The sequence below is a fragment of the Petromyzon marinus genome, chromosome 25, assembly GCF_048934315.1.
Source record: "Petromyzon marinus isolate PM22_M1 ecotype Great Lakes invasive population chromosome 25, UKy_Petmar_22M1.pri1.0, whole genome shotgun sequence".
NCBI classification, from domain to species: Eukaryota; Metazoa; Chordata; class Hyperoartia; order Petromyzontiformes; family Petromyzontidae; genus Petromyzon; species Petromyzon marinus.
The window spans coordinates 12,243,302-12,265,884 of NC_133691.1; the positions used below are offsets into that span (position 1 = coordinate 12,243,302).

At 52.3% G+C, this 22,583-nt stretch overlaps 1 protein-coding gene across 3 annotated transcripts; it reads left to right on the top strand.

The window, feature by feature from the left end:
- The first annotated feature begins 1,076 nt into the window (after nucleotides 1-1,076).
- On the top strand, nucleotides 1,077-21,459 carry ADCK5 (aarF domain containing kinase 5). 3 transcript variants are annotated; one of them, XM_032960238.2, is made up of 16 exons: nucleotides 1,085-1,288; nucleotides 2,687-2,799; nucleotides 3,349-3,498; nucleotides 5,027-5,102; nucleotides 5,465-5,665; nucleotides 7,054-7,194; nucleotides 7,632-7,745; nucleotides 8,798-8,929; nucleotides 9,750-9,833; nucleotides 10,924-11,005; nucleotides 11,700-11,778; nucleotides 13,420-13,511; nucleotides 14,506-14,648; nucleotides 16,380-16,495; nucleotides 17,239-17,355; nucleotides 19,276-21,459. In XM_032960238.2, the coding sequence occupies exons 1-16, from the start codon at nucleotides 1,268-1,270 to the stop codon at nucleotides 19,379-19,381; spliced, it is 1,767 nt and encodes a 588-aa protein (XP_032816129.2). In that variant the 5' UTR covers nucleotides 1,085-1,267; the 3' UTR covers nucleotides 19,382-21,459. The 3 variants fall into 3 exon arrangements, with proteins under 3 accessions (XP_032816130.2, XP_032816131.2, XP_032816129.2); XM_032960239.2 differs by lacking the exons at nucleotides 17,239-17,355; nucleotides 19,276-21,459 and adding an exon at nucleotides 16,706-17,230 and having other exon boundaries at nucleotides 1,077-1,288; XM_032960240.2 differs by lacking the exon at nucleotides 5,465-5,665 and having other exon boundaries at nucleotides 1,080-1,288.
- Nucleotides 21,460-22,583: the final 1,124 nt, after the last annotated feature.

Below are 22,583 nucleotides of genomic sequence, written 5' to 3' on the forward strand. Positions count from 1 at the left end.
ATTTGTAGCAGCTTTCATTTATTGCATATTCATATGGTATAGTGTATAGCTGTACTTGCTTATGATAAATAGCATTATTAGTGTTTATTTTATCAAAGTACAAGCAGTTTTATTACAGTCAGCTTTGATTCACAGTGAGTGTCATCATGAGCAAGAGGAAGGGTGGCAGATTTTTTTTCTGGTGGGGGGACCCCCAGACGCCCTGGAAGATTTGGTCCCCCCAATGTTGACTCCATGGCTACAGCCATGCAATAATGCCTGTGCTGTCCAGGAGAGCCTTCACGTTGTCTCTTCACCAACCACGAAGCGGCGAGGCCGAAGGGAGCAACGCCTGCCTCCGGCTCTGCAGCAGCCGAAATCTTCAACAGCGTGGGGTACGAACGTGGACGTCAAGAAACACATTCTCCTGCGGAGGGAGCTGGTAGGAACGTTGGGTTGCTCGGTCAATGGCCAGGGTCAACGGCGGCACCACGTGGTGTATTCCGCAAATATGCCCGACTGTGAGGGCGGGCACAAGCCGGCGTGAGTAGGTTAAATGTTGAGAGTTTTATAAGGGGACCACGGGGTGACCAGCCCCTCCCCACCCAGCGCCACCCCTCCCTCCCCACCCAGCCCCACCCTCCCCTCCCCACCCAGCCCCACCCTCCCCACCCTCCCCTCTCCACCCAGCCCCACCCCTCCCATTTTTGGATGCACGACGGACGGACGGACACAATAATCCCCTGTGGGCTGGTGTAACCAGGAGGTTCCTACCAGTAATATCTTACAAATTCCACTCAGTTCGCGTTGAAGCAACGCTCGAAAATAAATATGCCACTGTCGGGCTCACGCAAGCACGCGTATTAGTTGCTCCCAGACTTTGGGTGGCATATTACACTGCACGGACGTGGGAATATTGCCACGGATTTAATCCAGCAGCAGATAGACCACGAGCACCGCGATTGAATGACCGAATGCGATGCCGAGGGTCGCTCGCGACTTTAAAAGCGGGCGCGTGGCAGTGACGTTTTTGGGCCATACCACTACGCGACGGGAACTTGGGGGGTGGAGAGGGGGGGGCATAGTTTTTGCAGGGCCATTGCAATGCGCGTAAAGGGATGCAGTTCTACCTCCCCCCAACCCCCCTCCCCGGGTATGAGTCAGTTGGTATGCGCGTTGTGTTTGTGCAGCCATTGTTGCTGCTGCTGTTGATGTTGTGAGAGGGGAGAAGCCTGGACCACCCTGAGAGGAGCCGCGGCACGACGGGACGAGACGGCGCGGCGCAACGATGCTACCCGCGGGGGCGCGGGTAAGCCGCTGTCACCGTCTAGGTGGTGGGGGAGGGGGTAGCAATAATGCTGCTCATAGTCTCTTGTCGATACAGTATAACCGTGGTCCTGAGAAAGCGAGGGGAGGCACGGCCACAGTTCTAGCAGAAAAGTCAGGGGGTTGTTTCCCTGCCCTGTGGTTTAAATGCACCAGAGGACGTCTCTGGTGTGGGCCAACGCGCTCTTCCCTCCGCCATATCCCCGCCGCTGCTGCTGCTGCTGTCGACGATACACAGCCACCGGCTCGGTCAGTCCTGACAGCCTCCCACCAGATCAGCCCTGAGATCTTGAGATCTTGGTCTCCCCCGCCACCGTCCTCTACACACGTCCCATTGAGCGCGACCGTTTTCCCCTCATCGCTAAAATTGCCATGTTCTGTTGCGAAGCTTCAGCATTGATTTGCTCCCTGCCTCGCCTCGACAGTTCTAGAGTCCGTCTCCACAGTTCTAGAGGCCGTCTCAGACAGTTCTAGAGGTCGTCTCGACAGTTCTAGAGGCCGTCTGGACAGTTCTAGAGTCCGTCTGGACAGTTCTAGAGTCCGTCTGGACAGTTCTAGAGGTCGTCTAGACAGTTCTAGAGTCCGTCTGGACAGTTCTAGAGTCTCGACAGTTCTAGAGTCCGTCTCGACAGTTCTAGAGGTCGTCTCGACAGTTCTAGAGGCCGTCTCCACAGTTCTAGAGGCCGTCTCAGACAGTTCTAGAGTCCGTCTCCACAGTTCTAGAGTCTCGACAGTTCTAGAGTCCGTCTCGACAGTTCTAGAGGTCGTCTCGACAGTTCTAGAGTCCGTCTGGACAGTTCTAGAGTCCGTCTCCAACACTTGTTCGTTTTGAGACGCCGAGAACATCGCCGGTACAGTCACTCCCCAATGAGCCGGCGTTGACGCAAGCACCGAGGCACCGCCGCTTGCCATCTTCGCCTGGCGCCCACTACGCTCTTAAACGCTGACCCATCATCATCACCTCGGGTAGAGCAGGAGTCAATGGCCACGCTACATGGGGACTGGAAAGAAAGCCCTGAGTCGGTAGTCCACGTGGATGTGACCGGTCTATCTGGATGCCAGATAGACCCGTGGCGATGTGAAAGCTTCGTATCAGACAATTGTGTTGAAGTAGATTTTGTTTACTGCCGTATGTATGTACTGTATCTCGAACTTCTTTCGCACCGTACGTAGCCAATCGTGCTAATCGGAGGTGCTGCCATCGCATTAATTTCAGGCCAGAATGCAGGATGTGATTTGACGGGGGGTTCCGGCGTGCCTTGGCTCTGGCGTTTTAAGACACTTGCCTTTGTGTGCATGCCTGGTATACGTTCCACTCTCTCAGACTGTGTGTGTGTTAATAAGCAACTGCGTTAAAATGAGAGCATGATATCGTCCCCAGGTGTGCGTGTTGCGTGGCCACCGTGCCGCCCGTCTCCGCCTGTACTCTGGCACTCACGCAACCACCACCGCCACGCGCGTGAACAGGCACCTGCTGACAGCTCGGGCCGGCAGGTGAGCAAAGGAACGAACCCCGTTGTTCATGTCCTTGTTGACAGACGGCGAGAGGTGGTGGGGAAATTGACACTTTTTAAAGCTCTCGCCGACTTGGATTATTCACGGTTGGACATCAGCATGAACTACATTTTGACTTTTGAAACCGTCTTGAGTAAGTGAGAGGAGTTCACGAGCTTCATGAGAGGTGCACCGTGAGACTGGTTGTTAATGCACGTGAACGAGAATCCCCTCGTCACTGCTGTGCATGTGTTCAGTCCGTAAAATCTGGATTTGAGAGGTAAAGCTTTAATGTGTAGGATTGCCATATTACGTGGGGTGTTCCTTGCTTACATTTGTAATATCGTATAAATACATACTTTAGTTAATATATTAAACGTGTTTTTTTTATCCGCACTATTTGCATAATTGCTATGCACGTGCCAATCCACACCCAGGACACCCTTGCAATGGAGAGTCGTTCCATCCCCGAGGGTGAAATGTGTTAATTTTGTAAGAAAATACACGCAATGTAATGTCACAGCTGCGTATGAATGTGTGCTTCTGAAGCGTTCTGAAGGAGCGTTCTCTGATGAGGAAGCTTGCGCTGGGCTCGCTGGTGGGGCTGCCCTTGCTTGGAGGCACGTGCTACGCCCTGTTAGACGCACAGACCAAACGCAAGACGAGAATACTCGTCCAAGGAATCCAGCGCTTCTGCAGGTTAGCCACGAGCCGTCACTTGCTCAATGAATGCGATCTAAAATCATGGTTGAGGGTTGCCAAGAAGTATCTGAAATTTTTGTTTAAACGTCGCACACGTTCGGTTTTTTTTTTTGCAACGTTGTCGAAGCCTTTTGTGAGAAAAGGTGCATTGCTCAGCCGTAGAGAGTGGGCGGCTCGCAATCGGAAAGTTGCGCGTTCATAATGCCTCGTTGGGGGTTGACTTGGCCCATCATCCATCCGCAGTCAGTAAAATTGGTACCACTTTGTATGTACGTGTAGTGGTGTTTATTCACGCGAACAACTTCTCCTTTTTCTCCTGTGTCACCTTATTCGAAGCATCCCACACGGATGCTCCTCAGGTTCCACACAACGTACTCTCTCGAACTCTCCCTCTCTTGCTCCGCTAGCCTGCTACTCCGAGCTCACTCTCTCTTGCTCCGCTTGCCTGTTACTCCACACTCTGCTCGCCTGTCACGGACGCTCTCTCTCTGTCTGGTTCCGCTAGCCTGTTCTCCGCTAGCCTCTTACTGTATGCTCCGCTAGCTTCTCACCCCGCTAACCTCTCACTGAATCTCCTGCTAGCTATTCTCCGCTAGACTAACACACCACACTTAAGGATTCCGCTAGCCTGTTACTACACCCACACCTCCAACCTCGCCCGTGCCCCCAGCGTGGGTTCAGCCAACACCCCTGGGGAGGACGAGGTGTGGAGAGCGAAGTCCTGGACTTCTCTTGTATTGACTTCTTCACTTCTTCATCTCCAACCAACTCAACCCGTTGCTTCACACATTCCCCGTATACCCCCCTCCTCATTAAGTGTCCTCAGGTGGCCCTCGTTAAGCCGGCGTCCTTCCGGCGTCTCTTGCACGTGCTCCCCACCCCCCCTCATCGTCTCTATCTCTCGCCTTCTTGGCGCCTACTCCGTGTTTACATTTGCAGCCAGCCGATCACTGTCTCTTTCTCTAATTGCTGGCGTCTCTCTGTCTGCTGTCTCCCAGGCCACACGCTTGCACCAGCTCGTACATGAATGCAACTGTTGGCAAACCCTGCGCGCGTTACCCCACTACATATGTCTATTGAATATCCATCCCATCGTACATAGCCAACTGTGCGAATCGGAGGAGGGGAAAGGACAACATAAACACAAAAAGCATTTATAAAAAAAAATGAGTTTTCAATCTAGATTTCACACTGTGGTTGTCCTATGGAGATAATCAGCTCTGCCATATGAATGTGACATTTCCACCACTGGCTCAGAGCTGTAAACAGGAGAGAGAGCACTGCCTCATTGCTCGTTTGAGCAACAAATCACTGTCGATTATTTTGACCTTGCCAGCAAACTTCTATTTTTAACTCGGTACATCCTTAAACATGAGCATGTGTAATAATAAAAAATAAAACATCAATTGCCTGAGTTATTTTTTTGCTAAATGTACCGGATTAAATTTCCATTGTTTCATGGGACTTCCTTGATGCAACTTCGTGAAACAGTGCGAAGTTCTTGATGTGTCTCTTCCCTTTCTAGGTCTGTGCATGTGGGAATGCGCATATCCGGCGATTACTGGTGGACCATGAACATTGGTCTCAGAGGACTAGAGGAGGTAAATTTATGGACAATCAAAGTGCATTATGACATGGTAGGATGTGATCTCATAATGTGCACTAACCTCGACATTCAAACTCAGATTTTCACACTCAATCCTGCCGTACGCCAGAATAAACACTTGCACACATGGCCATGTGGCGTTGGAGATTTTGCGATTTGCAATTTTATACAATGTGGTTTATATAGTGACTACATGTGACCACATTTCAAGATGCTGGATATAAACAGTGGTCATATTTATAATTACAGTATTGATATGTTTAGTTTTAACATTTATCAATGAAGGGCTTGTTTTTAAAAGTATACGTTGAATAGTTAAGACCAACATGTGAAAAAACACATGTCTCTTGTGTTAAGAGCAGTACAGAATACAAGCAGGGGTTGTCGGATTGCCACCAGCGGGCAGCCGACAGCATCGTGAACGCGGCCATACACAACGGAGGTGTTTACATTAAGCTGGGCCAGGGCCTGTGTGCCTTCAACCACCTGCTACCTCCCGAGTACACAAAGACGCTGCGTGTGTTGGAGGACCAAGCGCTCGACTGCAGATACGATGAGGTGACAAGCGGAAGGGAACACTGCGCTGCACGCAGCATGCAACTGACTGCGATCACCGTTGTCCTCCGTGTTGCCTATGTACACACCACTGCACGTTATATGTGAACCTAAGCGCAACAAAACTTTTTTTTTATATGTATATTACTAGTCAAGGTTCACTGAGCGATGTAGCTCTTTTTCAGAAGTGACCTGGCCGCAAATTATAGCTCAACGAAGGGACTTATTGCGTGGAAATTTATTGCAGCCAAATACGTTAAACGCTTGTTTCTAAATGTGGAGGGAAAAACTGGAGGACTCGGAGAAAAATCCACGCGACCACAGGGAGAACATTCCCACTCCAAATATGCAGGCATCAGGGCCAGGATCGAACCCCCGACCTTCTGCATACCAGGCGAGGGAGTAAACATCTTGCCAGCATGGCAGTGGTGGCTATGCTGGACGTGGCTTGCAATCCAGCACTGTGGAGGCAGCGAGTGTTGGTGGATGACAGTGTTGTGAAACTCCCTTACCGTGGGCGTCGATGAGGTGTCATTACCCTGGCTCGCCAGGAGAAGGCAGTACAGTAAGAGAAATAATCACCATCTGTTTCCATCAGTACGGGAATAGTGTTGCCTTCTTGCGTGCATAGGTTTTCTCTCACACGTGTAAACACTCATCACTAATTGGCTGCAAACATCTTAAAATAAAAACCCTGTTTAACAGGACTCTTCTGAAAAAGAGTCCGACCACTCACTAGGTGTGATTCTCCCTGAATAAATTAGTATACAAATAAATATTGTAATAATTTTTTACACCTGCCATAGTTAATCGAAGTCGGATGCAATTCTGTCCTGCAGGTTTTGCTGTGCATGTGAATTGGGTGGGGGGGAGGGGTGACATTATTAATCACTGAGTGATTGAGACACCTCCAGTTGCTGTTCACGTTCTAAGGATGACGCCACGTTCCTCGGGGCCCGCAGCGATGGTCCTGCATCGAAGGAACAAAACCCCTTAATCCAAGTTGACATTTTTCGAACTTTATTTTGCTACTCAAGCCAACTTTTGTTTCAGGAATTTTTGTTGTTGAATTTTGATTTATTTTCACAGTTTTTTTTATGCCTTCTAGAATGTGTTTTTTTTTTGCTCTGATTTCTATTTGCTTCTTAGATATGCTTTTTTTTTACGTTTTATTCAATTAAAGTGTGGTAATCCGGGTCACTCTTGCAACAAAACAAGCGCAACGCTTCATGCCGAGTAGGACCACGCTTGAGTTGGCACGCGCGGAGGAACGACGCCGTACCGAATGCGACGCGGGGGGTCGGACATGCCAGCCTCGTTCGGTGACGTTGCCAAACAAAACAAGAGACCGTTTTCGTTGTTGTTGTTATTGCCGCCTACGCTGTATGCAGGTGGACGCTCTGTTCCAGGAGGATTTTGGCACAACGCCCTTGCAGCTGTTTTCCGAGTTCGACTACGAGCCGGTGGCGGCTGCCAGCCTTGCTCAGGTGCACAAAGCACGGCTGCATGACGGAACGCCCGTCGCCATCAAGGTTCGTGGCGGGACGCTCGCTGACAACCACACTGCGTTCAACCACAATACTGCTTGCTCCCTCTCTCCGATTCTTCTCTCGCACAGCTTCAGTTTGGAATTCCCTCCCCCCGTCGCCTCTTTTTTTTTTTTCGCGGAACTCTGGTAACCTCGTTCACTTCGACAAATGCGCTAACTCTCACCGATAGCATCTGCGATGGTGCTGTTCGTTGCTGCTCGCCTAATATTTTTGGGGCCATGTGCCCGGCAACTGTTAAAAGTGCAAAAGTTGTGGGATGCACTCGTGACGGATGGTTTGTTATATTGCGTCGCAAGTATTACATTTGCAGAAAAGAGGGATGTCATACTATACTCTTAATGATGGAAACGGAATACGTGTGTGTCTTGTGTGCTGTGGGCTCCCGTTGAGTCCTGGTTTGACTCTCTTGTCTGGCCTAGGTGCAGTACATAGACCTGCGTGACCGCTTTGACGGAGACATTCGCACGCTGGAGATACTTCTCGACCTCGTGGCGCTCATGCACCCCACCTTTGGTTTTCGCTGGGTACTCAAGGTAGTGTTTACGCACCCAACGGGTACACTTGGAAATGGGCAGCAATGTATCGCATCGCTCGGCGGCATTTCCATTCAAGATCTCGTCATGGCCAAAGCCGTTGTTGCCACCGCCTCTCACTTGCAATGCGTGCCACCCTCTGGCAGATCCTACAGCTGCTGCACAGCAGAGACACGCAGCGACCTCACAACATCTGGCCTGACAGTCTCCTCCTACCTTCTGCTCTTAGATAGACTCGCACAGAGAACCACAGACTCGCACAGAGAACCACAGACTCGCACAGAGAACCACAGACTCGCACAGAGAACCACAGACTCGCGCAGAGAACCACAGACTCGCGCAGAGAACCACAGACTCGCGCAGAGAACCACAGACTCGCGCAGAGAACCACAGACTCGCGCAGAGAACCACAGACTCGCGCAGAGAACCACAGACTCGCGCAGAGAACCACAGACTCGCACAGAGAACCACAGACTCGCGCAGAGAACCACAGACTCGCGCAGAGAACCACAGACTCGCGCAGAGAACCACAGACTCGCGCAGAGAACCACAGACTCGCGCAGAGAACCACAGACTCGCGCAGAGAACCACAGACTCGCGCAGAGAACCACAGACTCGCGCAGAGAACCACAGACTCGCGCAGAGAACCACAGACTCGCGCAGAGAACCACAGACTCGCACAGAGAGCCACATACTCACATAGAGAGCCATAGACCCACACAGAGATACCCATAGATCTGCCCTGACAGTATCCCGCCTCCTACTGTGCCTTGGTTGTCCCCGTGGTAGCTGGACCCGTGAAGAACACTCCAATGCCCGTCTCTGCAATGATGGGGGGTATCCCGAGTCTCCTCCTATCCTGCGCCAGCTTCTTGTACGCACACCTTGTGACCTGTTAGCGGCGGGATTTCCTCGCGCGCTCGTTTGTGTTTGCCCACTGAATGAGAACGATGGCTGCGAGATCAAATCGTTGCTGACAATACTCATTGCGTTGTCACGGAGCCTGAGGGCGTACGCTGGATGAGTACGGATGCACGGTCGTTTCCGTTCAGGACCTCAAAAGCACGCTCGCGCAGGAGCTGGACTTTGAGAACGAGGGACGGAACTCGGAGCGCTGTGCCCGCGAGCTGGCGCACCTGGAGTACGTCACAGTGCCCAAGGTCTACTGGAACTTCACCAGCAAGGTGAAGGCGCGCTCTCTGCACATTCCTTCTCTCTTCCTCGCCTTCTCCAGTGCGGCAGGGTTGTATCTGTGCACACAACAAATCACCCAATCACTGATTTCCGCGTAACGAGTAGCAGTTGCTTAGCTAGGAGGGGTGTGTGTGTGTACGATCGTGTCGTGGCCTTCATAGGTGCTTGCCGCAAGTCTGTTGAGGCTAAAACGGGGGATCTTTGTCTTGGTAGTGATTAGCGCGCTGCACTACAAACCTGGCGGGCTGAGTTCGATTCCACCTCACGGCCAACACCCGTGATGATTATCTCAACGGGTCCTGGGCCTCCCCTAGGTCGACTGAGCCTGAAATGATTACCTGGTGCGGTGCGGAAACATCGCAGCTGTGGAAACAAAGGCAGCCGGGCGTGATGTTGGCCACCCACCCCCTCGTATGCCGTGCCGGCTTTCATAGGTGGTCGCTAACAGAACTTGCCCCAACAGTCCCGTAAGGCTATATGGGGGATCTTTATCTTTGTACCTTTGTTAGTGTAGCGGTTAGCGCACTGCGCTATAAATCCGGCGACTTGAGTTTGATTCCCGCTCACGGCCAACACCTGTGACAATTATCTGAACCGGTCCTGGACCTTCCCTAGTTCGACTCAGCCTTAAATGGGTACCTGGTGTGGTGTGTAAACATTGCCGCTGGGGAGACAAAGGCGGTCGGGCGTGGTGCTGACCACCCACCCCCTTGTGTGCCGTGCTGGCCTTCACAGGTGCTACTTGCTAAACAGCACTTGCCCCAACAGTCTGTTGAGACTCCACTGTGTGTCTTTGTCTTTGTGAAACAGCGCGTCCTGACAGCCGACTTCTGCTTGGGCTGCAAAGTTAATGACGTGGATTCCATCCAGCGGCAAGGCCTCAGCTTACAAGATGTGAGTGGCGGTGATCTGCCGGGGGGACTTGAGGGTCAGGGTTTACTGCGGTCTCGCCGTCCTGTCCCGTCCCCACCCCTCCTATCTGTCACGCTCAGCTGGTTTGCGCCGTTACTCCGCTCCATGCCGTTCTCCGCAGGTGGTGCAGCACGCGTCACGTCGTGTTTTCACCATTCCGTTTGGGTCATGGTGTAAGACCGAAGCACCGTCGTGGACCGGTTTTTGTGAGGGCGTTTTACATCTTGCAGTGGCGAGATGTTAACTTCCTTGCCTGGTGTACAGGAGGTCGTGGGTTCGATCCCGACCCTGACACCTGTATATTTGGAGTTTTACATGTCTCTTTCCCCTGTGGTCCTTGGATTTTGCTCTGGGTGCTCCGGTTTTTCCCTAGTTTATTTTTTTTATCTTTGAATGTATTGCATCCCAAATAGGGAGCATGTCTACCCGGGCATTTGTCGATGTGTAACAAAAAAATCATTGCAGATGTTAATATTTAATCAGGAGATAAGATAAACCCATGGAGACAAGTGCTGCAACGTTGAGTCCTTCGTGAGGATAACCTGGGGCTTGTCCTGACAATTTAAGTAGCCATGTATGGATGTATGTTGAACTTCTTTTTCACCGTGCATAGCCAACCATGCTTATCGGAGGTGCTGGTGGAAGGACAGCAAACTGCACACAAACAGCACTTTTACAGAAATTAGTTTTAAATCTCGATTTATGCAATATTTTCAATGCACGTAAACATTTGCAAACCTAGTCCAGTAATGAACCCAACACGTGAATAAAGCCTAAGATAAGTAAGAAGTTGAATTTCACCTAAATGAAATAAATGTGCGAGAAGGATGGTGACAAGACTAGGCAAGTAGAGGCATTGGAGAAACATTGACATTAGCATGGTTGGCTATGTAGGGTGTAAAAAAGTTAAACATGCATGCATACATACAATACATTGCAAAACGAGGAAAATATGCAAATCAAAGCGATTAACCCAAATATACGCTCACGGATGTCTCCCTGCGTTCCACGAAGTCTCTCATTGGTGTCGGTGTGATTGTTCGTCCCGTCGTGTGGCTCGCTTTTTCCCCAGGTGGCAGGAAAGCTGATCGCAGTGTTCGCAGAACAGATCTTTTCCACTGGCTTCATCCATGCCGACCCACACCCGGGCAACGGTGAGAATGGCAGCGCATGGGAAATCGCGTCCACCACAGTTTGGGGTTAAATTTCGATTTAAAGCTTTCGTGACTGCAATGATTCATCTTCTTTGGTTCTTTCGGTAAAGTCACGTAGAATGAGAATAAAATAATAAATTGATAAAATAAAATAACACAATAATATTCTCACGACATTTCGGCCACAACACAAGCGGCCTTGTGTTGATGAAGGCCGCTTGTGTTGTGGCCGAAACGTCATGAGAATAATATTGTGTTATTTTCTTTTATCAATTTATTATTTTATTCTCATTCTACGTGACTTTACCGAAAGAACCAAAGAAGTTTGGGGTTAATTCACAACAACCAAGTCAACTTAAGGGTCTCGGGGGACTTGCGCAAGCCAGTCGAATCGCCATGTGCCCTCTTGTAATGGGAAACTGGCTCCCTTGTTTTTCCTGTCGGACGGCACGTGAATCCTGGCGCGATTCTTCGGCCGGTCAATCCACGATTTGTAACGGGCGGCCAGGTGCCCGGAGAGGCACGGAGAAAAAATGTAATGCCACGCACGTGGTGGTTGCCCGCAGTGCGGTGACGGTGTTGGCTGGCGGGGCCTGCGTTGCCGTGTTGAGCGTAGTGGTTGTGGCCGTGTTGGCTGGCGGGGGCCTGCGTTGCCTCGCTGAGACTGCGGTGGTTGTGGCCGTGTTGCCCGCAGTGCTGGTGAGAAAAGAGAAGAACGGCAAGGCTGGCCTGGTTCTTCTTGATCACGGCCTCTACGAGCATCTCAATGAGCGGTAAAAAAAAGCACTTTGGTGGTGTCTGAATAACATCAGATAAATTTAAATAATTTTTTGTTATACAGCGTAATTTATTCATATTTTAGACTTTGTCACGTCCACAGTTTTGTGAGATGCGGGAAAACCACAGAGACGGTAGCCAAAATTGTTGCCCCTCATCACGACGGCCCCAGTCACCACGGCCCCTCCGTCACCACGGCCCCCGTCATCACGGCCCCCATCACCACGGCCCCCGTCACCACGGCCCTCCGTCACCACGGCCCCTCCGTCACCAAGGCCGCTGCGATGAAGGGGGGGGGTATCCCGCCCACCGTTGTGCGATCTACGGACAGTGAGAACTAAATTCCGTATCCCTTCTCCCTGCAGAGAAACTGGAGTTTTGAGAGAAGCCTCGAACTCTGGAGCAGAGCTCATGCATAGAGAGGGGGGGGGGGGTAGAGCGAGATGAGAGGGGAGAAGGTATGTGGGTGGAGAGACCAAGGAGAAAGGGACTGTGAAGATGGTGTCATACCTGAGGCGCTAATTAAATGAAATCTACATATTCATCCAAAGGAGCCATGCTGAGTCATGGGACTCTTTTTCAAGCAGGTCCTGATTTGATCTCATCTCGGAACTCAATATTTAATTACATATTGTTTTGAAATGTGTTATGGTTCAACAATAACAGGCAGCCACCACTGTTGTCGTGCATCACGCGGGATTCGGGGACTCAATAGATCTCACGGAGGATCGCTCCGCCGAATAGAATAGTTCCGCGGTTCGGTTCGTAAGTACGACCGAACGTTGGGAAGTCGGATGGTTAAAAAATAATAACGTCTTGTCGTGCTTCCTTCGTATGTGCGGATGTTCGCAAGTCGGCCTTTCGTGTCTTGGGCACTGCCCGTAATTTATTCGGGTGCCGCGGTGGCGAGATGTTAACTCGCATGCCTGGTATGCAGGGGCGGAGCCAGGATTTTGACTTTGGGGGGGCTGACTTCAATATTCTGAGATATCCAGTGTATAGTTTCCAGTGGGCGCCACAAATGTATAAACACACATTATATTGGATTTGAACGCGGAGTTTATTAATAGGTCGGAGCCGCTCATGTGGCTGATAAGTTCGATAAGTTCGAAAGGCTGCCGCTCAAGCAGCCTGCAGGGCAGCACAAGGTGGCAGCCTGCAGCATTTTGCAGCAGCCGGATATCCGGTTATCCCGATTACCGACTTTCTCAATTTCAGGGGGGCTGAGCCCCCCCCCAGCCCCCCCTGTGGCTCCGCCCCTGCTGGTATGCAAGAGGTCGTGGGTTAGATCCTGAACCCCGACGCCTATATATTTGGAGTTTGCGTGTCTCTCTCCTGTGGTCACTTAGATTTTTCTCCGGGTCCTCCTGTTTTACCCTCCACATTTTTAATCAACAAGCGTTTTAGAGTACTTGGCTGCTATACATTTCCAGATGATAAGTCAAGCTGTCGTTTGTGGCCAGGCCGCTTCTGAAAAAGAGCTGCACACCTCAGCGGGCCTTACCCGGTTAAGGAAACATTGTTTGGCTTAATTGCTATTTTACTTAAACGGACATGTATGTGTGGCTTCGCGATAGATTAAACAGACAAAATAAGTATTGCCCCCTCCCCGTGTGCGTTATTTGTGTTGAGCTCAGGGACCGGCTGGCGCTCTGCCAGCTGTGGCGAGCGATCGTGCTGCGGAGGGACACCGACATGAGGCGCTTCTCGGCAGACCTCGGCGTGGGAGGTACGAGGCACCGTCGCAAGGCCACGCTCGGGTACACAGCTCGGCCCTGAGCGCCACATCTGATCTACGGCGGAGCGCTTGATTTATCGCCCCGGTCGGAGCTCGTGATTTATCGCCCCCAGTTATAAATCTTCCCACCGTCACAAGGGCGTGCCGCGCACGCTACGGTAGCCGAGGTGAGGCCTCGCAGTCGCCACCCACGTGGGGGAGGCTGCAGTTCGATCCCCGGGCTCCTAGCAGGCTCAGATATTTTGGGGTTTGCATGTTCTCCCCGCGGTCACGTGGGGATTTTCTCCGGGCACTCCGGTTCCCCCCCCCAACCCCCGCCGTGCCCCTCCCCACACTGAGAAACGTGCACTCTGATCGGCTACTCTTTTAAGTCCACGCGAGATGAGCGGCGACGACGCACTGGCCAGCAGAGGACGGCAGTGCAAACCGCTGCGTTCACTCCTGGTAAGCGGGGAGTGTGGCCACGTCTCCTCCGAATTAGAACTAACCGGTTCCGTAGACATTACCTGGTAGAACAAGTTTAGTTTAGATCAGTGTTCTTCACTGCAAGGCCCGCAGGCTACTGGCGGCCCGTGGTGGCCCTTTAGTGTGGCCCCTGATGTGTGGCCCACCGACAATACACAAATATTGAAAACTCCCCATCGTCGTTGTGCTTTCAAACCCAACAATAGCTGCAAATGTGTGGCGGCTCTCACACTGATTGTATTAACGGCAAAAGTGAAAAAGAAAACCACTGGTTTAGCATATCGAGAATCACTTCAGACCAGATTTCCTCAACGAGGAATAATTCATGCGTAACACATGCGTGTGCACGTGTGTGTGTGTGTGCGCGTGTGTGTGTGCGTGTGTGTGTGTGTGCGTGTGTGTGCGTGCACGTGTGTGTGTGTGCGTGTGTGTGTGCGCGTGTGTGCGCGCGTATGTGTGCGCGTTTTCGGCACGTGTGTGTGTGTGTGTGCACGTGTGTGTGTGTGTGCGTGCGGCACAGACCACTTCCTGTTCTGTGAGATCCTGATGCAGCGACCGATCGACATGAACTCGCGGAATTTCCGGCTGGCGCACGCCCTTACGGCACCGGAGCTGCGCTACATGCAGGAGATGGCGAGGGAGCGCTTCGACCGCATCATGGAGGTACCACCCCCACCGAACCACACATGGCGGGGGGGGGAGCTCCTGTGGAGCGGCGGCCTCCGTTTATTTGCTGGTCCTATCATCTGGCTACCATGAGAGATTCGTTCATGAGGCTATCCACATATACAAGCACAGAGACAATTTCAACCGAGAAGATGGATTCTGGCTTAGCAATCATTGGAAAGCTTTGATAAACCATTTCAGGTCTTAATTGATTGTTCACGCTTACAGTGGCTTTCAGACAGCATACATTATAAAAAATTTCGTCTCCCCCCTCCTCTTTTCAGAATATAGATGGACTAGTCCTAAATAAACTGCCAAATCGTTGCGCGTGGCGCTAACGTTTTTTTTATAAATAAATAAATGCGCCGTTTAAAAATAAATTTATGCAAACCAACACACCTGAAGATGACCGTTTGAGTTATGGTCGAAACGTCGTGAGAATTTTTTTATTGTTTTATATATATTTTATTATTTTGTTGTTTCCCTTCAACGTGACTTTACCGAAAAAAACTAAGAATATGAATACCATAAAACATCGTCGCACACCTCCTGGCTTTAACATTCCTCCTCTCTGAAGACTACGGTGGTGGAACCATCAACAGCATCAGAACATCAGTTAGCACGGTTGCCTATGTACGGCGTGAAAGAAGTTCCACATACAGTGCATAGAGCAGTAAACAAAATCTACGTGCAACAGCAGGCCGATGCGCACCACATCTCCTTGCACGAGCAGAAAATTAAAGACACGGGGCCGCGGTAGTGCAGTTGTGGCCATGCAACCCAAACTATGGACCACGGAGTAAACCCATCCTCATACAGATACGTAGAGATACACAGGAGACCGAAAGGTAAACATATGTAATTAAAAACATGAGCAAAATTAGTGTGATATTGTTGCCATGCAACCCAAACTACGGACTGTATAATGAACCAATCGAGACGCATAGAGATACACACGGACACATAGAAATACATAAAAAATGAGCCATGCACAGAAGTGTGACTATAGTCATGTAAACCAAACTGTGAGCTATATCGTACACCACTGTGGTCTGCACGCCTTCAACGGTGGAGGAACAGCGACACGACACAAACTCTCTCTGCTAAGGCCCTCTCAGTGTGGCCAGCAGCAGCAGCAAACCTCGGCATTGGCATCAAGCTCCTGAACTTATTGCTGCTGCCATCAACATGCACAAGAATAGCATTTATTAACTTTTTGGACTGAATCGAATGTTTGTGCGGAAGAAAAACTAAAGGTGCCTCGAATATCGGAGTGGTGGAAGTCCTGGCATCAGGAACAGTGCCCTGGAGTCTTTACTGCTGCTCAGGGTTGCAGTACGAAAGAAGTTCAACATACATACATGCACAGCACAAACTCTCTGATCTGGCACTTTACCATACGAAATGCTTATTTTGTGAGTATTATACCCGGGACGGTTGAGACACTCGCCAGGCGGCTCTTCGGGAGGGTGAGCGGCTCGCAGTCGGAAGTTCGCGGGTTAAAATCCTGGTTGGGGGTTGACTCGGCCCACAATCCCTTCCAGGGTCGACAAAATAAAGCACCACTTTGTGTGGAAGTTAAACAAGTGGCTATCCAATGGATAGACCCATCCCTTGCCATAGACATGAGGGGATTCCACCGCTGGCTCTTGCAGGGCTATAATCACGACATGAGCACCAATGGCGCGGTTGAACGAGCGTCGCTCGGGACGTGTTGGCTCTGCGCAGGTGCTGAAGCAGTTGCCACGGCCGATGCTGCTCGTGTTCCGAAACATAAACACGATCCGCTGCATCAACATCACGCTCGGCTCTCCCGTCGACCGCTACACCCTCATGGCTCGCAGGTGAGGCCGCGGGCGACCGTGGATCCTCCGTGATGAGCGCGGTTTGGCTACGTACGGCGCGAATGAAATTCAGCACACACACGTACATACAGTGGACGCCGCGTCTCCCGTCGCTGTTCTCCGCCACGCGTTTCGCTTGTCGCCCCCGTCACTCGGCCCGCACGTCATCTCCCGTTGTCTCCCGCTGCCCTCCCCGCGGGAGGAGTACAGAGTGAGCCAGAGATGCCGTAGCGGGGAGAAGCATGGAGCGAGGGAAACGGATTCAGCAGCAGCACGATAGAGGCGTCAAGTTAAGAGACACGGTATCGGAGAGAGGGAGGGAGGGAGAGAGGAGGACGGAAGATATGGATGACATGAAGCACGTGTTTTTTTTATTGGCATGAAATGTGTTCCTTGATGCAACATTTTCCGAGCTCAGTTTTTCCAACGAGATCAATTAGCTCTCTCTCTCTTTGCCACGCAAGGTGCCACCGTACACTACAGCAGTGAATCATTACTCATAAAAAAACCCCAAACCAACTCTGGCTCCGTCCGATCGTGCACACTACTCGCATGGCATATCCGCGGTGGGCTTCAATACCAGCGTGGCCTAGCAAGTTGAGACAAATGAAAACCTGAGAATGGTGACTGCCACTTTTACCGGACATCTGTGAAAAAGAGCTGTGTAGCCCATCAGATTCCTCCAGTCTAAATAGAGATTCTGATTTCGATGCTGAAGGCACGTGCACACGTTTGTGTCGCAGTGCGGTGCGCGGAGAGGTGGTGCTGCAGAACCGGCACAGGGGGGGCGGCAGAAGGGTTCCATTGGTGGCCTGCGCCCTGAGCCTCTGGGAGAAGATCAAGTTTGAATTCGCCCTCAGGTAAGGGCTTGGTAAACATTAAACGTCGCACTCTCTTGTGGCGCATACTCAGCCCCCACTGGGTTGTGGGGAGATACACGGCCCTCAGTGAGAAACACGGCCCTCAGAGACACGGCCCTCAGTGAGAGACACGGCCCTCAGAGAGAGACACGGCTCTCAGTGAGAGACACGGCCCTCAGTGAGAGACACGGCCCTCGGTGAGAGACATGGCCCTCATAGAGAGACACGGCCCTTAGAGAGAGACACGGCCCTCGGAGAGAGACACGGCCCTCAGTGAGAGACACGGCCCTCATAGAGAGACACGGCCCTTAGTGAGAGACACGTCCCTCGGTGATAGACACGGCCCTCGGTGAGAGACACGGCCCTCGGTGAGAGACACGGCCCTCGGTGAGAGACACGGCCCTCAGTGAGAGACACGGCCCTCAGTGAGAGACACGGCCCTCATAGAGAGACACTGCCCTCAGAGAGAGATACGGCCCTCAGTGAGAGACACGGCCCTCAGTGAGATATACGGCCCTCAGTGAGAGACACGTCCCTCAGTGAGAGGCACGGCCCTCAGTGAGAGACACGGCCCTCAGTGAGAGACACGGCCCTCAGTGAGAGACACGGCCCTCAGAGAGAGACACGGCCCTCAGAGAGAGACACGGCCCTCGGTGAGAGACACGGCCCTAAGAGAGAGACACGGCCCTCAGTGAGAGACACGGCCCTCGGTGAGAGACACGGCCCTCAGTGAGAGACACGGCCCTCGGTGAGAGACACGGCCCTCGGTGAGAGACACGGCCCTCGATAAGAGACACGGCCCTCAGAGAGAGACACGGCCCTCAGTGAGAGACACGGCCCTCGGTGAGAGACACGGCCCTCGGTGAGAGACACGGCCCTCGATAAGAGACACGGCCCTCAGAGAGAGACACGGCCCTCAGTGAGAGACACGGCCCTCGGTGAGAGACACGGCCCTCCGAGAGAGACACGGCCCTCGGTGAGAGACACGGCCCTCAGTGAGAGACACGGCCCTCAGTGAGAGACACGGCCCTCAGTGAGAGACACGGCCCTCAGAGAGAGACACGGCCCTCAGAGAGAGACACGGCCCTCAGTGAGAGACACGGCCCTCAGAGAGAGACACGGCCCTCAGTGAGAGGCACGGCCCTCGGTGAGAGACACGGCCCTCGGTGAGAAACACGGCCCTCGGTGAGAAACACGGCCCTCGGTGAGAGACACGGCCCTCGGTGAGAGACACGGCCTTCAGTGAGAGACACGGCCCTCAGAGAGAGACACGGCCCTCGGTGAGAGACACGGCCCTCAGAGAGAGACACGGCCCTCGGTGAGAGACACGGCCCTCGGTGAGAGACACGGCCTTCAGTGAGAGACACAGCCCTCAGTGAGAGACACGGCCCTCGGTGAGAGACACGGCCCTCGGTGAGAGACACGGCCCTCAGAGAGAGACACGGCCCTCAGTGAGAGACATGTCCCCCGGTGAAATACACGGCCCTCAGAGAGAGACACGTCCCTCAGTGAGAGACACTTCCCTCAGTGAGAGACACGGCCCTCAGTGAGAGATACGGCCTTCAGTGAGAGACACGGCTCTCAGTGAGAGACACGGCCCTCAGAAGGCAGTTCGTGGCAGTGTGTACCATTGTGGCAGGCTTGTGTTTTAAGACTGATGCGATTTTCCCAACACTGTGGCGGTGGGCACAACAAATGTTGGAGCCCTTGTTTTCTCAGTGGTGCCATATACTTGAGCTCGATGCCAAGTTTCCTCCCGCTTTCAAATGAAGTGCCGCCCCCTGCGACACCCCCTGTGACACCCCCTGTGATGCCGTTTACTGCGACGACAATGTGCAGCGACGTTTCCTCTGAGCACGTGGCTGCAGTTCTTTTTTTCTGCAGCGGAATTGCGACCGTCGCCGTGTGCGTTGTGCGCAGGTCACAGACGTGGCGGATGAAGGCCGCCGCACGGATGCTCCGGCTGTTCGCCTGGCTGGGCCTCATGAGCTTCGAGGGAGAAATTGTGGAGTACCTCGAAGCCTGATGTTGCAGCTGCGAAGAAAATAAAATCTTGGGCAGAGGCCAGGGCTATGAGGGTGTGCCATGAAGAAGGACCGTTGCCTGAAACGTCGCTGATTTTATATATCTTTATTTTCTTTTTGAGGCCATACAATGTTGTTGCCGAATGTGTTTAGTTTTTTTTATTTGTGGTTGTACACCGCAGCCAAAGCAGCCACTATCACAGCTGCAGCAGATGATTTGTTTAATTCTCCCGTACGTGAAGGCCAAGGAGAAGTAACTTCGGTCACTCACGAGAACAACGAAGCCAACTGTAACTTGGGCAACTTTCGTGCCTGCGTGCGTGCGTGCGACGTGGCACCGCTGTGCGGCCACTGCCGGGACTGCTTCGTATTCACAGCGGCTCTCCGTGGCCGCTCTGCGGGTGGCGTGCAACACGCTCCCCGGGTGCGGAGAGCCGAGCGAGACTCGTCGCAGCGACGTGCCGTCTGCGAACGCTCGCGAGCGTGCCGCTGACACTTCGCAAATAAAACTGCGCTGAAACTGAAATGCAGTAGTCGGTAAAAACTCGTCGAGCGTCGCCGGAAAGCAAATCTTGACGGCGGCGACCGGCAGTGCGAGGAGTGAGGATCGTTTTGAACGCACGGGAAAAAAAAACGAGCAAGTCTCCGCACCAGCCTTAAACATGGCCAGGGAGATCGACATTCCCAAGCGTCGCGAGGCACGGAATTCTAGACCTTACTAGGCGCAGTGGAAAAAGAGATGCCTCCCCTCCCTCGGAGTTGACGTACGTGTACCATAGGTTGAACTTCTTTCACACTGTACATAGCCAACCAGGCTTATTAGAGGTGCGGGATGATAAACCACGGCTACGTGAGGAGGTCAGCACTGGAATGGAGAGGTCGAGGAGGGCTGGTGGACAGGGTCCGTAAGCAGCAATACATTGATGACAAACTTGCAAAAATAAGCACGCCGATATTACAGTTGATCTCCTTCCGCGGAGCTCAGGGTACAAGTAGCGCGATCGCGGCTCCGGGTTCTCGGCAGAAGTCTGGCGGGAATTCTGAACCAATCCGAAATTTTAGCGGAGCAGTTGGAAGCCCGGAAAAAATAGCGGTTTCGCAATCGTCCGACGGGGATGTGTTACAACGCGTAAACTGGGGTTCTCGGGCGCCTGAGAGCCGGCGTCTCGCGGCTGTGGGGAAGACACGCGGCTGGCGCCGGGCACGCGAAACGTGGGAGAGCTCGGCGGTGTACAGATCTCGATTTAAAGCTTTCGTGACTGCAAGGATTCATCTTCTTTGGTTCTTTCGGTAAAGTCACGTAGAATGAGAATAAAATAATAAATTGATAGAATAACAAGACAGTCTCGTCCCTTCACCTGATGAAGGCCGCTTGTGTTGTGGCCGAAACGTCGTGAGAATATTATTGCGTTATTTTATTTTATCAATTTATTATTTTATTCTCATTCTACGTGACTTTACCGAAAGAACCAAAGAAGGTGTACAGATCGCTCCGCGCTGTGCTGCACGGGAATTGTCCGGTGTTTGTCGAGTGACGTCGCGACGGTAGCGAGATTTTAACTACCTTGCCTGGTATGCAGGAGGTCGTGGATGTTCTTTCCCTGTGGTTGCGCGGATTTTTCCCCGGGTCCTCCAGGTTTTTCGCCTCCACGTGTAGAATCAGCGTGCGTTTTAAGAGTATTTGGCCGCTATAAATTCCCACGTGCTGATGATAGGCCATCATCGGCACGTCGCTTAAAGAAAGAGCTCGATAGCACAGAGTGGGCCTTTCCTGGGTGACGTGGCGTAAACGTCGCGGCCGAATGGACGGGCCTCGCGCTGCCCCCAGTACGCATGGCCACGCGCCGTGTGAACCCCGCTGATGTTCAAAACGACACCTTCGCTCGTCGCCTCCGCTTTCGTGTCTAGTTGCGGTTCACGAGATTCCGCTTGTGACCAAGGGTGAACGGTTGTCGGTTGTATTGCACAAACGTGACGGTGTTTTCCTCTTATGCTTCGAGAGTTTTTTTTGCTACGCGAAAATCGTAAAACAAATCCAACGCGAAATTAAATTGGTGGCTTTTGAGCACCGCACACTAAACGGGTTAATGCGTCGCATTGTATAAACGTGTGAACCGATGGAACGCTTTCTAGAAGCTTCCCCCGTTCAAGTGGTTCTCGTTAAACACTCACACACACACACATGGGTCGAGTTCCACCAACGCGTAACACAGGGCTATTGAGATGTCCTCTTACGTTGCAATTAAAAAAACTGGTGAGGATGAAACGCGGGGCTCGGTACGGACCATGGAAAGCCACTCTGCGGGAGACGCGCGAGGTGGCGCAGAGCGGAGAGGCATTACCACAAGCAGATCCGCCTCTGTGAACAAGGCCGGCATTGGTGTCTTATTCAGCGGCCGAATTGAACGCTGTGCTACGCTGGGCCAGTCCAATCTGATGTTAAGATGTAAAACTGTTTTTATTTTACCACGTAAAATAGACATAAAGCAACCTGGACCACACATGATAGCTCAACAAAGTGGCGTATCGCGTGGAAATGTATAGCAGGCAAATTCTCTAAACGCGGGACGTTGATTCTAAATGTGGAGGGGAAAACCGGAGTGTCCCGGAGACAAATCTACGCGACTACGGGGAGAGAGAGAAAAACATGCCAACTCCCAAGTATACAGCAGGCGTCAGGGTCTGGCTCGAAGCCTTGACCTCCTGCTTACCAAGCGAGGTCTTTAACATCTGACCTTTGACCACTAATCTCAAAGCGTGTATCTACAGAGGCCCAAGGGACTGGTGGCTACGCTGCACGTGGCTTCCTGTGAAGCAGCAGCGAGGGTTGGTGGATCGCCGCGCATAGACGCCGCTGTGAAACTCCATTCCCGTGGGTGGGCGTCGAGGTAGTGCCATGCCGTGGCTCGCCAGCAGAGGGCGGTACAGCATGAATGTGGACTCCACGTGTCGCTGTATGGGGATAGATCGGTGTTCTTCAGTTGCCAGCCCCGCAGGCCGCTGGCGGCTCCTGATGGCCTTTAGTGCGGCTGCCTGACGTGCGGCCCCCGACAATACACAACATGTGAAAACAACACCCCCCCCCCTCCCAATCGTTGTGCTGGTTTCAAATGTGTGCCCCCCCCCCCTTTCACTGATTACGTCTTATCGGCCACTGGCATAGAGTGTTGCCCCCTCCTTGCACGCGTGGGTTTTGTTCCCTAT